Raw genomic sequence first — 15551 nt, forward strand, 5'->3', positions numbered from 1 at the left:
TAATCCACCTTATTAAAACAATTCCATGTGTTAGCTTAGTAGTACGAACAGGAAGGATACAACTATGTACCTATAACTAATGGTACCTTACAGGGTACCTACAGTGACAAGCGTTTGTAACCCTTTAAGTACAATTCGGGAACCTTTTTTTGCGTACACATTTACAGGTAGCACTGTAATCCATAACTAGGGAACAGAGGCCTGGGGTACAGCCTTACCTGCAGGATAACCTTAGTGGGTTCAGACTGTCCCATGGTCCCGTAGCTGTTATAGGCAGTACAGGTGTACATACCCACTGCATTGTCATTAGCTGTGGCTATAAACACAGAGCCCTCGGCGTTCACCAACCAGCCAGGGAACTGAGCAGGCAAAGACAGAAGGAGAAAAAACAAATATGAATTACAACAGAGATTAATGGTGGATATACTGTGTGATAGGATTCATGTTGCCCTGATTACCTACATTGTCAAGGTTTAAATTGTTCCCATCTTTGGTCCAGTTGACAAAGATCATGGGGGGCTCAGCCTGGACTGGGCAGAAGATGACTCCTCCCATGCCCGTAGGTAGATACGTCTCCCTGGGCATCCGGCCCACCCTGGCAGGGTCTAAGAGAGACAGAGGAAGTAGATATAGTAAGTCACTCTCCCAGAAATGGACTAAAACACACAAGCCAGGAAATCAAGGCATGCATAGCCATAGTCAACCACAATTCTTACGTTTGACTTTGAGGTGTGCTGAGGCAGAGGGTGAGGTCATCAGCCCATTGGTTGGTATACAGGTGTAATTCCCAGTGTCCTCTGGGACAAGACTAGGGATGAGGAGTGTGCCGTCCACTAGGATCTTCACACGTGTCTTAAGATACCTGAGGACAAAACACACACATCACAACCCGGCCTTGAGTTAGTATCTTCTTAGTTGCATTATGCACCACTGTCTAGGGATTACCTGTGGTGACAATGCTACTACCGGTATTTAACTGACTTAGTAACAATCCAATTAACCTGAATTGTAGTGCCAATGGCTTTGTAAGATCACATGGAATCAATGCTTGAAAACATCAATGCACAACATAAGAAAAAAGGGTTCCAAAAGTTATTTAGCTGTCCCCAAAGGAGAACCCTTTTTGCTTCCAGGTAGAACCCGTTTTGGTTTCAGGCAGAACACTTTTGGGTTCTATGTAGAACCCTCTGTTGAAATGGTTCTACCTAGAACCAAAAGGGTTCTAGCTGGAAGCAAAAAGTGTTCTTCAAAGGGTTTTCCTATGGGGACAGGTAAAGAACCCTTTAAGAACCTAGACAGCACCTTTTTTCTAAGAGTGCAGTATGATTCTCACATATCCCTGTAGCTACTATAGTTTGTGTTATTTGTTTGTGTTTGTGTTGTAGTCAACTCACTCTATATGGTAGACATTCTGTCCCTGTTTCCACCACTCATAGGTGAGGTTGGAGGGATAGGCCTCAGCTTGGCACTGTAGAACTGCATCCTGGGATATGTTGAGGGTGGTGTCCTCTGGGGCGATAATGATGAGTGGAGGACCTATTTTGAATTTGAGAGATTTTCAGTTACTGCATGTGCTATTATCTGGCTGTAAAACAAGTGATTCAACTGATTAACCTTAATGATACAGTTATTCTCATGCCAAATAACAGCTTCACAATCAGATCACGATTTGATGTGATAAGGGCAGTGCATTTATAGACCATACACCACTAGATGGCAGTATGACAGTAGCTCTGATCTGCACTCTATTACCTATTCTTAAAGAGAGATTCCCACATTTGTTTTTCTGCTGCTCATTAAAGGACAAATCCACTCAAAGACTATCTTCTGGTCTTTTTTCATTAGTCCACTGTTGATACAGTCCCAAAATGTTTTGCATGTCAGCAGTTTTCAAGAATTTGGACGTTCAAAAAGCAAAGTGTCACTTGCCACATCATCATATGATGCAAAACGCATCATCGTGATGATGTGGCAAGTTACATTTTTGTCGCCTTCATGTGCTCTTCGGAACTAAGAAACTCAGACATTTTTGACTTGGTAACTGGTTTAAAATAATCAATTGTACATTTATTTAAGTTAACTGCCCTGTTCAGGGACAGAACGATTTTTACCATGTCAGCTCAGGGATTCTAACCAGCAACCTTTCAGTTACTGGCCCAACGCTCTAATCACTAGGCTACCTGCTGCTATAACTGCTACGTTGCAACTGTGTTGCAGTTATACACAAGTCGCCTACACGTAGCTGTCTTTTGGGCACCCGAGTGGCGCAGCGGTCTAAGGAATTGCATCTCAGCGCTAGAGGCGTCACTACAGACCCTGGTTCATTTCCAGGTATCACAATAGCCTGGAAACGGAGTCCCATAGGGCGGCACATAATTGGCCCAGAGTCGTCCGGGTTAGGGTTTGGCCGGGGTAGGCCATCATTGTAAATAAGAATTTGTTCTTAACTGACTTACCTAGAACAAAAAGCTAGTTGGAAATGTTTCCGCGTTCTGACTAGTACGTGAATACGGCATTATCTTCTTGAAAATCCTATATCTTGAAAACTTGACTGCTGACATGCTAAACATTTTGGGACTTTATCAACAGTGGACTAATGAAAAAAATATGAATATTTTTCCTTTAAGAAAAAACTAAGATTTGAGTCTTGGGGGTGTGGTTCGATGTGGCTGTTATGTTCACTTTATCATACCCTGGCAGTTAGAGTTTTTTTTCCCTTTTGAGGCACGGTAACAACAAAACAGCCACTACCACCTCCTCAAAATAGTCAGAATTAATCTCAAATTAATCAAGAAATCTGTCTATTTTACATCTAGCTAAGGTGTTTGGTGCAGTATTTCTCAAGTAAACATTTTTGCATGAAAAACTAGTCTATAACCAGAGTGTGCATCTGTCTGGCAGTGTTTCATAGCGTATCATGTTACAAAACAGGTCGTGACCTTGGGACTATAAGGTTTTATCTACGTAAAGCATAGTTCTGAGATATTGAGCATCCCAGTTTTCACATCCCAGATCTCAGAACAGTTTTGTAGTGAATGCTTCTTTCATAACCCATTAAGGTCCTCACCATAAAGGTACCTAGAGTGCAGAGTATCAAAATCCTGAAACATTTTAGTGGGTTGCAAAAGCAGATAAAACCGTATGGCTCTGAAATGTCAATCTGGGTTTATCCATAATGTTCTATTTGACACTTCTGAATTAGACATGTTCTGTTTTTAAGAAAACTGTTATTTTCATACATAAATGATAGAATAACACGATTTTACCAAGATAGAGTCAGAAAACATCATCAAATATATTAATAAATGTATTATGATCATCTGACCAACTACTGCCATCACTGAACAACGATGTGACAACATCATTTACTTTAAGATTTCTGACAGTGTTGTTTTTTTTGTTTGCGTGTCATTATTGCTGGTTAGACTAGCCTAGACCATACTTAGAGTGAGATGGCAAAGACATACAGTATGTTTTGATTGGTCCATCTGTATTTGTTCAGGCTTGTTATTGGATTGCAGATAGAACATTGGGTTTATGCTGATATAACTTTTTGATAGCCTAGCGGTTAATAGCGTTGGGTCAGTAACCGAAAGGTTGCGCTAACTAAGCTGAAGTGTCAGCAGAGGGAAGACCTTTCCGCCTCTCCCAGATGGTTAAAAAATAGTCAGACTCTGACCTTTGACCTGCAGCTGGGTAGTATGGGTCAGATTTCCTTCCGAGTTGGACACCTGACATTTATACATTCCTGATGTCTCTCTGGTGACGGTGACCAAAGACAAGGTGCCATTGAGCACCTGAGCGAGAGAGAGAGTGAGAGAGAGATTGGAGATGCTTTAAATCATAACCAACAACTTCATCCAACAACAGCAAACATGTTTTTTTTACATACCTCCATCTTTTCATGTTTCTCAATTGGGGTCTCATCTTTATGCCAGATAACAGTTGGTCGAGGATTGCCATGAGCACCACAGCTGAGGGCCAGGGAATCCCCTTGCAAGACTTCTACAAAGGTAGGCGGAGTCTTGATAAACACAGGTGGGGCTGTAATAGAGGAACAATTGATGATCTTTAAACAAATATATCACAATTAGCTAGCTAATTAATTAACTAATGTGTAACAATTAGATAACTAATGGCAAACTATGAATTCTGTTATTGCTACATCTGTAAGCTAGTCATGGCCTTTGTGCATTACTTGGATGTAACACAATACTTGCCCTGATGATATCCTATTTGATGCATGAAGGAGGCAGGAGACAAATGGAAAGAAAGAAAGGTAGAGGTAGATAGTAAATTGGAGTGACATGTGTTTTGACATGAGTGTGGATGGGAAAGACAGAATAGGAAAAGGAGAGAAGGAGAGAGTGACAGTAGGGGAGAGATGATCCAGGACTGCAACACAAATCACTGTTTTCCCTTTAGCCTCCACTATCCTGGTGAGGTCACATGCACTGTGTCTACGTCCCCTGTGGCTCCTAACAGACACTCCTGTGTCAACGTCATCCCACAGTGAACAGCAGAACCAGACAAGGACGAGACGTGAGCACTGTGTAAAACACTGAGCATTATGCAACAACAGCTCACACACCGCAATAAGACTCCATATGAAGATAAACAGGAGAGGGACTGTCATGCTCCAGCCTCATGCTGAGAATATTTTAAAGGGAAAACATTGATGGTTGTAAGCAGCTGGAGGATTTCCTGTCCTGTAAGCGCTAGTCCAGTTCCTCTGACTGCCACAGAGTCCCACTGAGCTGCACCTGTGATGGAGAGAAAGGTCCAGGTGCCGTTGCGGAACTCGTCTGTGGTGCGGTCCAGGAGCAGGATGCGACACTCAAACCAGCCCTCGTCCTCCAGACTCAGCCCCTCCACCAGCAGCGAGGCCCCCCGGGTCAGAGACACACGGCCTGGGCACAGAGAGAGACAGGGAGCCACCAGGGTCAGAACACACAACCAGACTATCAGAGTCAGCACATGCAGACAGAGGGCTTACCAAGCAGAGGACACAGGCATCCAGTGTCACAAAAGGCCACAGTCAAAGTCCAACCTCTTGGGTTTTCAGCTCGGTTCAAGAGGACATTAACTATGCTGTCCCATAACGTTTGCTGTTAGTATCAAATATTCAATTATGCATTACATCCATTCCCAAAGAGGTTTGGACTCAGGGCTTTTTGGTCTGCTGAATGGAATGAGAAAAATGGCAGGGAGATAATAGAATTTCAAGAGAAGCCAGAGACCTTGGGTTTGGGGAAGTACAAACACATGATTCACTTGTGACAAGTAAAGCAAGATTATAGTTGAGGAAGCTTTACTATGTTATTTAGACCTGTTGTTTACAATAGGAAGAGTGCAGAAGGCAGGTTGGTACCAAGATCAACATATAGAGAGAAGCTCCTATCAATGTCAAAATGTCAAGATTTCTTATGAAATGTACCACCTGTTTTTGTTTATCGTGGAGGAGCATATGGCAGAGAGAAACAAACACTGGAGAGCGGAAGACACCCCACGTCTCTCTATTTCTCACTCGCACCCCTCTCTTTTTCTTTCAACTTTGAAACATGATCTCGTGGTTGCCTGGTGACTGAAGCCTAGTTTTCAGGGTACCCACCCTTTTATTCTGTCTCTCAATTATTATTTTTTTCTCCCAAATGCAGAGGATGTGTATAGTACAGTACATCAGGGGAAAACACATGCACTTAGCAGGCAACTGCCAAGCAGTTTGAAAATAAACAGAGCAGTTACAGAGAAACCTCATGCATCCCCCTCATGAGAACAAAACAAATGTAGGACCTACCCAATCAGTTACCCATAACTGTAATAACGTGTGTAGCTTTATATGAGCAGAGGAGAAATTGCATGGCTTCCAAAAACAGGAAATAGACTTAAGGTTAGGGGAAGGGTCAGCTAACATGCTAAGTAGTTGCAAAGTTGCTAATCAGCTAAAATGCTAATGTTGTCTGTGATGAAATTTGAACACGCAACCTTTGGGTTGCTAGATGTTCGCGTTATACACCCATTCACCCTGACCAACCACCCTACTTCCATTTTTGCCTGACTATACTAAACATAACATATCATACTAATTTGAGTGTCCTGGATTTTCATTTACTATGTTACTTCTAGTCTATGAGACCAGGCTGAGCAATAGTATAGGGAAATTATCAGACCAAAGGTAAGGACACAACAGTTCACCTGACAAGACTGAATCCAAAAGTTACACTTGATTTTATGTACTTTTCACAGCATTTGTCAATGATGAAATCTGAAAATACTCTACATACATTCAGTAACATAATACAAATATTAATTGTAATTTTGGAGTAGGTGCAAGATAAGAAAAAACAATTACGAGGGTTTGAGTGAAAGGTCTAACTGGTGTCTCCAAGTGGCCACACCCCTCTGCACAGGGTATAACGCATGTCATCCTGTAACTAACAGACTCATTCTGTTCAGGATAACCCAGGGTATAACGCATGTCATCCTGTAACTAACAGACTCATTCTGTTCAGGATAACCCAGGGTATAACGCATGTCATCCTGTAACTAACAGACTCATTCTGTTCAGGATAACCCAGGGTATAACGCACGTCATCCTGTAACTAACAGACTCATTCTGTTCAGGATAACCCAGGGTAGAACGCACGTCATCCTGTAACTAACAGACTCATTCTGTTCAGGATAACCCAGGGTATAACGCACGTCATCCTGTAACTAACAGACTCATTCTGTTCAGGATAACCCAGGGTATAACGCACGTCATCCTGTAACTAACAGACTCATTCTGTTCAGGATAACCCAGGGTATAACGCATGTCATCCTGTAACTAACAGACTCATTCTGTTCAGGATAACCCAGGGTATAACGCACGTCATCCTGTAACTAACAGACTCATTCTGTTCAGGATAACCCAGGGTATAACGCACGTCATCCTGTAACTAACAGACTCATTCTGTTCAGGATAACCCAGGGTATAACGCACGTCATCCTGTAACTAACAGACTCATTCTGTTCAGGATAACCCAGGGTATAACGCACGTCATCCTGTAACTAACAGACTCATTCTGTTCAGGATAACCCAGGGTATAACGCACGTCATCCTGTAACTAACAGACTCATTCTGTTCAGGATAACCCAGGGTATAACGCACGTCATCCTGTAACTAACAGACTCATTCTGTTCAGGATAACCCAGGGTATAACGCATGTCATCCTGTAACTAACAGACTCATTTTGTTCAGGATAACCCAGGGTATAACGCATGTCATCCTGTAACTAACAGACTCATTCTGTTCAAGATATCCCAGGGTATAACGCACGTCATCCTGTAACTAACAGACTCATTCTGTTCAGGATAACCCAGGGTATAACGCATGTCATCCTGTAACTAACAGACTCATTCTGTTCAGGATAACCCAGGGTATAACGCATGTCATCCTGTAACTAACAGACTCATTCTGTTCAGGATAACCCAGGGTATAACGCACATCTTCCTGTAACTAACAGACTCATTCTGTTCAGGATAACCCAGGGTATAACGCATGTCATCCTGTAACTAACAGACTCATTCTGTTCAGGATAACCCAGGGTATAACGCATGTCATCCTGTAACTAACAGACTCATTCTGTTCAGGATAACACAGGGTATAACGCATGTCATCCCTGTAACTAACAGACTCATTCTGTTCAGGATAACCCAGGGTATAACGCATGTCATCCCTGTAACTAACAGACTCATTCTGTTCAGGATAACCCAGGGTATAACGCATGTCATCCTGTAACTAACAGACTCATTCTGTTCAGGATAACCCAGGGTATAACGCATGTCATCCCTGTAACTAACAGACTCATTCTGTTCAGGATAACCCAGGGTATAACGCATGTCATCCTTGTAACTGTGGATCAAACATAGAGATCAACGGCTCATCTTTCAGAACACATTGACTTCTCTCAATTTACAGCATTTCCCTCACTCAGACAACAACAAATGTGCAAAAGTAGCCCAATTAGCGGAAGGGATGGGGGCATCTTCTTGTCGGGCGCGGTGCTCAAATTACAGCTGTCAGTCAAAAACCACACAGCGCTGTGATGTGGAGAACCTGAGCTCTGATATCATGTATAGCATGTTACTGTACAACCACTGCATTCCAACTTCGGCGCTTATCAATGACAAAAATCTGCCATTTTCAACCCGTATATGGGATGACAGTGGCTGTGAGTGGAAAGGGCTACACATATTTATCAAGGTGAAAAAGTTGGACCAATTAACCCTGACAAGGAATATGATTAGGTCTGATAAATGCTTAGGCTTTATGAGCCTCTGTAGTAAGCAATTATAATAGATAACCAATCGAACTCTAGAGCCTACAGAATCTGGATAAAAGACTGTAGGCACCTTGTACACCAAATCCTATGATTGACAACACAATGTGTAAAAAGCCCCTATTTGAAACCTGGTCTGTTCATTGAATAACAATGAGAATAGAAACGGAGTAGCACCCTCATCATTGAATCTTTTCACCACACAATCTTGTAGTTCAGCTACTGCGGTCATCTCTCCAGGGTGTTGTATGACAGAGATTTATTGAATTTATGTCAACCTTAAAATTATGCCAAAACATGTCAGAGGAAAACCCAATAGCAACCCTATTCAGCTTTCCAGGATGTTTTCCCTTCAGACAGCAGTGAACAGAGGTAGCCTTGTGATTAATTATGCACCCACAGGGTGCAGGGTGAAACACCACACTGTGTTTAAAAAGGAATTACAGTGACTAACAATTGACCCCACATTCCTGGCTGGGGCTGTTGCTTTGGTTAATAGTAAGGTTTGCTTGCCGAGATAGGGATTGACCTGCTTAAACACAGACCCAACCCTTACTGGGCGGCGTTCAGTTTGTGCTTCCATAAAAAGGTCCCTTTAATCCCAGGTCAGTGTAACCAGGAGAACTGACAGAGCACTCAGAGAGAGGAAATGTGTGCTGAAATGATAACAGGTGTATGAAAGACTTCATCCACTGGCTGATATCTCAAACTGAGGGATCCTCCCTGAGCTGCCTATTTCCTATGTAGGCTTTTCCCCAAACAGCAATAAAATGTATTCTACACCTAGTGAGTGAACTGGAGGAAAAACACTTTCATGTGCAACACCACACAGACTCTCTCTCACACCACATCCCTGTGTGGCTAAATATTGCGGGATATTTTAAGTTCATTAAGATTTCCAGCACCTCTAAGAATGATTAAGAAACAAACACAAACCATGGAATTTTTTATGGTTAATTAAATCCAAATGCATGTGAGTGCTAGTGTGTAGTGCCAACTGGCTTACCAATGGGGAATTTCTCATTTGACCATCAAACATTTAACCATTTCTTGCTCCCCTCCTGCCTGTCCATCACTACAAAGGGACTGCAACCCCCTTCCCACACCACCCCTCGTAATTCTCTCAGGTTACCATAGTGATGAAACCAAGAATACCCCAGGCTGGGCGTTTAGATTTGAATTCAGTTGCTGTAGCAACGGGGAGCGACGGCGGCAAAACACAGGGAAGGTCGATCACAGGGGTTTGTGCCTGGGATTTGAAAGAGGACACGTGGAAGAAAGCATGTTTGTATTTAAAGATGGGTAAATGGCTTGTGACTGATAAAACAGTATGACATGGAGAGAGATTGAGCGGAAAAAGAGAGTGAGAGAGAGAAAAGCTTGTTTTCGTTTGAATCTGTGGTCAGACAATAGCCCTTGACATAGAGTGACAAATGCAGTTCAATTTGAATTTGAATATTTATTTTCTAGCCATGGTTAAAATTGCTTCCATTCATAAAAAAAACAATTAGGATATGATACAAATAAATATGTGCCCTGTCAATGATTGCTTTTGTTAAGATGGACAGACAGGTCTCTACCACATTATTTCAAATATGGTCCAAATTTAAACGGTTAAGTGTCCCATCACTGCATTCCACAAGGAATACAATGAGAGGTTATGAAGAGGTTATGGAGGGAATTTTGATCAATAATTCACCGACTGCTACCAATGAGTGAGAGACCTCTATGACCTCAGTGAGCCTGCAACACTCCAGAAGAGACATTGATCACTCCCCCTTCGTCTGCATTAGCACAATGTCTAGAGGTCCTCTACCCTAGTCTCTATACAACACAGAGGCAGAGAAACAATAGCTGCTGCTTTCTCCTGTCTGTTCTCCTTACTCTTTTTCCACCCACAGATATCACATGACGGCTCCATTCTACCTTAAAATGAGCTGCTATTCTGGCTGGTGTGCAGTGAAGGGTGCAAAATGGAAACACTATAATCCACCCGCATCTCTAAAACGTACCACCCTCTTCACATTAGCCAGAGTCAGGTTCTCCCCCACTGGGTGGCAGGTTAAAAATCACTCAGCTCTTTCTGAGTTGCACCGCTCACTGCACTGCCAGAGAACTGGCTAGCCTGTACTCTGACAACTGTTTTTTATGTAACCATGGCCTGGGGCCTTTAATATACAAGGACTTTCTCTGTGGTGTACTGCATTGTGTTTAAAATCACTGTGCTCCCCATGCTTACTTCATTGAAACTAGTGTTAAAATCATATTCATTTTACCCACATAATTCCAGTGACCTCGCAGTGCTAGCTGTGCCACTGGATATTCTGGGTTCGAGTCCAGGCTCTGTCGCAGCCGCCCACAACTGGAAGACCCATGGGGCGCAGCGTCGTCCGGGTTAGGGGAGGGTTTGGCCGGCAGGGATGTCCTTGTCCCATCGCGCACTAGTGACTCCTCTGGCGGGCCAGGCGCAGTGCACGCTGACACGGTCGCCAGGTGTACTGTGTTTCCTCCGACGCATTAGTGCGGCTGGCTCCCGGGTAAAGTGGGCATTGTGTCAAGAAGCAGTGCGGCTCGGTTGGGTTGTGTTTCGGGGGAAGCATGGCTCACGACCTTTGCCTCTCCCAAGTCTGATACGGGATTTGCAGCGATGAAACAAGACTGTAACTACCAATTGGATACCATGAAATTGGGGAGAAAAATATCATTAACAAAAAAATGGAATGTTGTAATGCTCGGGATATACAGAATTTCATATGCTACAATAACAGTGGCACCTATGGAGGAAGACAGATCATTTTGAGAGGCCTCAGTTCTGTTGTTCTTTGTCAGTTCCGTATGTGGCAGAGGTGCATTGTGGGATGTGTTTGGATTTGAATACAATCATAAGTCTGGGGCTGGACCCCAGCCCCTGGCAGCCCACCCCTCCCTTCTTCCAAAATGTCTCTCTTCAATCCTCCTCTCCCCTAATCACTTTAACCCTCTTATGAATAGCTCTTTGTCAAACGATTACAGGTAACTCTGTCCCTCACTCTCTGTCCGACTGTGTTAACCCCTGCTCACATGTTCAAGCCACTGCTTGACACATCCAAACTTCAGCACTCAGACAACTTGGCCAACTTCAGCATGACCTGCCATTGCCTGAATCAAGAGAACATGCAATCTAGTCAACCATGGTCTGTGACAGAGCACGAAAGCATGTCAGTGTGTCATCGCTGTTTTTAACAACACTGTATTTGACACTTACTAAAACATGACTTAGAAATCACCATGTGTATATGTTCATGCACATGTGAGTTCTCTCATAATCCCTTCTGTATTCCACACATGATGTGTTGGTAAATGATTCACAGTTAGTAAAACATGACTTAGAAATCACCATGTGTATATGTTCATGCACATGTGAGTTCTCTCATAATCCCTTCTGTATTCCACACATGATGTGTGTTGGTAAATGATTCACAGTTAGATTGACTTTCCAAAATATATGCAGCATTTTTGGGGGCTCATTCAGGCAAGTCCAACCTCTTTACTTGCAAACTAACATGATGCATCAGTTTAAACCTTTTTAAGTGAATTCTACATAATAAATCAAGCCTTTTAGCGGTGTGTAATAACACACATGTTAAGTTTAACTTATAGCCCTATCCTCAGGTCTCAGGTCTGGGATAAGGTAGAACGTCCCAGGAAGTGTTTGGGCCTTAGAGAAGGCTTTCATACAAAAGCTCCCAGGCAGCACAATACTGGGTCTGATCTCCTTCCCCCTGCTCTGATCCCAGTCCCATGGGACACACCTACAGCGTTGTGAGATGAAGAAACAGAGCCTTTGTCTTGATGGACCACCTCAGAGCTGGAGAACATGCCACAACCTCACTTTACCCCAACCTACATGGACAAATGACCTCGACTAACCTGTACCCCCGCACATTGACTCGGTACCGGTACCCCCTGTACATAGCCTCATTATTGTTATTTTATTGTGTTCCTTATTTTTATCTTTTATTTTTACTTTAGTTTATTTAGTCAATATTTTCTTAACTCTATTTTTCTTGGTCAATTAAGGGCTTGTAAGTAAGCATTTCACGGTAAGGTTTACACCTGTTGTATTCGGCACATGTGACAAATAACATTTGATTTGATGAGCTCCACGGGTCCAGCCTGCTTTCTTCTCTTATTGTGTCACTGTTTGGCAAACGTCTCCCTGGTCCAGTTTCAGCAGAAATGCAGGCTGCAGCTGGATCTTGTGGATCGGCGTCAGCTGCCACCTATGTTCTGGTTTAGGTGGTCAAATAGGGTTATGTTTACTAATGAAAATGTAAATTCCAAATAAGATTTGTGTTGGAACAAGGCTCATTTATTGAGGTTCTTTAATGTGTGTATTTGTAAAAAGGTGAAACAAAGCTATGACTCCCCCAGCGTTTAGGGCTCACACTGAGACCGAGTAATGGGGGCCTGCTGGGCTGAGTCGGGGGTTTTTGCTGCTGTCGTTCAACCCCCTCCACACCGTCTCCACTCATTTACTTCAGCAGAGAGGACACAATTGATCTGCCCTTTTTTAGAGTAAGTGCCTCTGACAGGGCATCCAGTGCAGGGAGACTCACAGGCCAGCTTGGACTAAACATTTCCTCAACAAGCACAACTCGAACAGACTTCACCAGTCAAGTTGACTGCACATTCAGTCACTATTTATTTGTCTGTTCCTCTGTTTTGTCAGGTGATTGATGTTCAGTCCTCCAGGGTATGTTTAGAAAATAGACACGGAGGAAGAAGGATGTGGTACTGGGAAGCCTCCTTCAAAAGGGTTTCTGATTCCCTCCAGAAATAAGAGATTTGCAGAGCAGCCTGCACAAGTAATCTGTCTGTGTTTCAGAGGGATTGGCTTCTAATGGGGTCAACAGAAGAACATTACTCTGTTGCACAGACACAGACATAGACACAGCAAGCACTCCTCAAGCACTCACTGTCATCAGAAATACACCTGATATCCTACCGGAACAACTGGACATTAAATGCATGGCAATATTATGTCCTCATCCAAGATAATGCTTCCTCTCATTCTTGCATGTGACATTTTTAGGTTGGGGGATGGCATCAGATTGATTGCACATGAGAGACAGAGATGACAGAACAGTCTTATAGGCTCTAAATAAGGTTTAACAACAGTGAGTCATTTCTTCCCCTTACTAAAAAGTTGTTCTTGTTTGTCCCTGAGCTGCTTGAGACAAAGACCAGGAAGTGGTTGTGTTTCATACTGTCTAGTGAGATGGGGCTGTGGTTAAATCCCAAAACATTTTAATTTGAGGGTAGAATATATTAGATCTGCAGTGCTGATACGCTTCACATGTTGCCATCTGCCTCCAGAGGAAGGGGAGCTGAGAGGATATGAGGCAGACAGGGGTTAAGCGGAGCCCAGACACACAGAGAGGGAGAATATCCCTCATCAAAGCTAAGTAACAAACCGTTAGACTGTTGTTGCATCTTTTCTGTTGGTTTTACCCCCATAGATTCAGTGATGAATTCTGGGTCATGGAGCATCACATGATAGCCCTAAAACAATAACACTGTTAATGGCCTATCTATGGGTGGGTCAGACAGACTGCCAGACATCTGTTGGCCAGTGCTCTCCAGGCCATTCCTGAGTGGTCAGAGTCTGGTGTGTGTCCAGTGCATGCCAGGGTCCATTTGATCTTCAGTGTGATAGCTGAATGTATCTAGTGATTGTTTTTAAATGCAAACAAACTCTAGGTGGACTTGAAAAGCTTCCTGCCAGTTCAGTGACCTAGATGAGAGGGTATGGGATTTTGGAGTATTGGCATGGGCTCTGTCAGAGGACGTGGGGTGGGGGGTGACATAGCCTTTGTCTTATTTCTCAGAGAAACAATGACTAGATTATGGTACTCAATGAAAGAGAACTCTAATATTCCATATGCTTCATCCATCCTCCTTACAGCTAAATAAGGTCACCCCTCTGAATACCAAGAACAAACTGTCATCAGACCACCAGCCCCCACCTCAGCCAAGCCTGTCTCAATTTAACCCCACTCTCTTCAATCCATACTCCACTTGCACTCACATAAACACACACACACACACACACACACAGACACACATCCACACACAGCCCCGCCTGTCATCCCACCCCCCTGACTAACATATTTCCGTCCTCGCCTAGTCCCTGTCCCAGTGCCCTGCCCTACCACGCACGCACGCACACATGCACACGCACACGCACACACACACACACACACACACACACACACACACACACACACACACACACACCACCCATCCCCATCCCAACTCAAAACAAATCAGCTGTACTTAAAGCCAGCTCCTCGTCAGGGGAAAGGAAGGCTGAAAGGAAGGTAATTGAAAGTTGTTTTAAGACAATGCAACCTTATTGCACGCAATCTCTTCAGATATAATCAGATACAGTTGTCAGGTCCTTCTCTTCACTCCTTTGAGATACCACAACTGCTATCGTCGGGTCTAGGTAATTGAGGTTAAACTCTCCTTTGTCCTTTTCCCATACCCTGCACTGTAAAAAAAAAAGCAGTAAAAACACTGGGCTGTTGTGTGCAGGCAAATGGCTCCCAACAAACAAACAGGACAAAAGATTCAATTGCACCAGGACTCTGGAAGTGAGAACCAAAAGGTTCACATGCTCAGTCATGGTGTATAACTGCAATTACCACAATGCCTTTCCTGTGCATTGCGTAATTTGAAAAAAGCAGTGCTAAGACATAGATCTGGGACAAGAGGACTCACCCTTGTAGTTGGGATGCACGCGTGGTGCGTACACTCCGAATTTGATGAGGATGGGCACATTGTATCCCAGGCGAACCCACTCCACCACGTTCAGTGGGAACAGGTTTGGGGTGGTGGCTCCTGTAGAAGGGGGGGTAAGACTGCAACTGAGCTCTGCAGTCCCCCCAACCCTGGCTCGTACCACCGCCTCCACACCCTGGGATGTACCTGAGGAGGAAGCACACAGGTAACACACAGGTAACAATACCATGGAGGAAGGCTGAGCATGACTGGTGAATCTGCAGTAAAACATGCTAATATCTGAACGGTCAACACCCACAACATAAATCAATATTTAACATCCATAAGCTATGTGGATCTGTTCCACATAGGTTTGAGTGTCATGCAGAACCAGATAAACTTTAAGTGTTTTTCTAAATGCATTCAGTGGAATTTCTGGTTACACATTCCAGGATGATATTGAGT

General features: G+C 43.5%; 1 protein-coding gene across 2 annotated transcripts in view; it reads right to left on the reverse strand.

Moving 5' to 3' along the window:
• Window positions 1-15551, reverse strand: part of LOC115139991 (protein turtle homolog A-like) — a 41227-nt gene that overhangs the window by 10997 nt on the left and 14679 nt on the right. For both annotated transcript variants that reach the window (XM_029677958.2, XM_029677956.2), the window contains exons 3-10: window positions 15087-15293; window positions 4764-4910; window positions 3893-4044; window positions 3680-3797; window positions 1395-1536; window positions 717-862; window positions 463-605; window positions 219-359 (exon numbers count right to left, since the gene is read on the reverse strand). In XM_029677958.2, coding sequence (XP_029533818.1) covers window positions 219-359; window positions 463-605; window positions 717-862; window positions 1395-1536; window positions 3680-3797; window positions 3893-4044; window positions 4764-4910; window positions 15087-15293 — 1196 coding nt within the window. The remainder of the gene's footprint in view (window positions 1-218; window positions 360-462; window positions 606-716; window positions 863-1394; window positions 1537-3679; window positions 3798-3892; window positions 4045-4763; window positions 4911-15086; window positions 15294-15551) is intronic.

Source organism: Oncorhynchus nerka, linkage group LG13 (assembly GCF_034236695.1).
Source record: "Oncorhynchus nerka isolate Pitt River linkage group LG13, Oner_Uvic_2.0, whole genome shotgun sequence".
Classification (NCBI taxonomy): Eukaryota; Metazoa; Chordata; class Actinopteri; order Salmoniformes; family Salmonidae; genus Oncorhynchus; species Oncorhynchus nerka.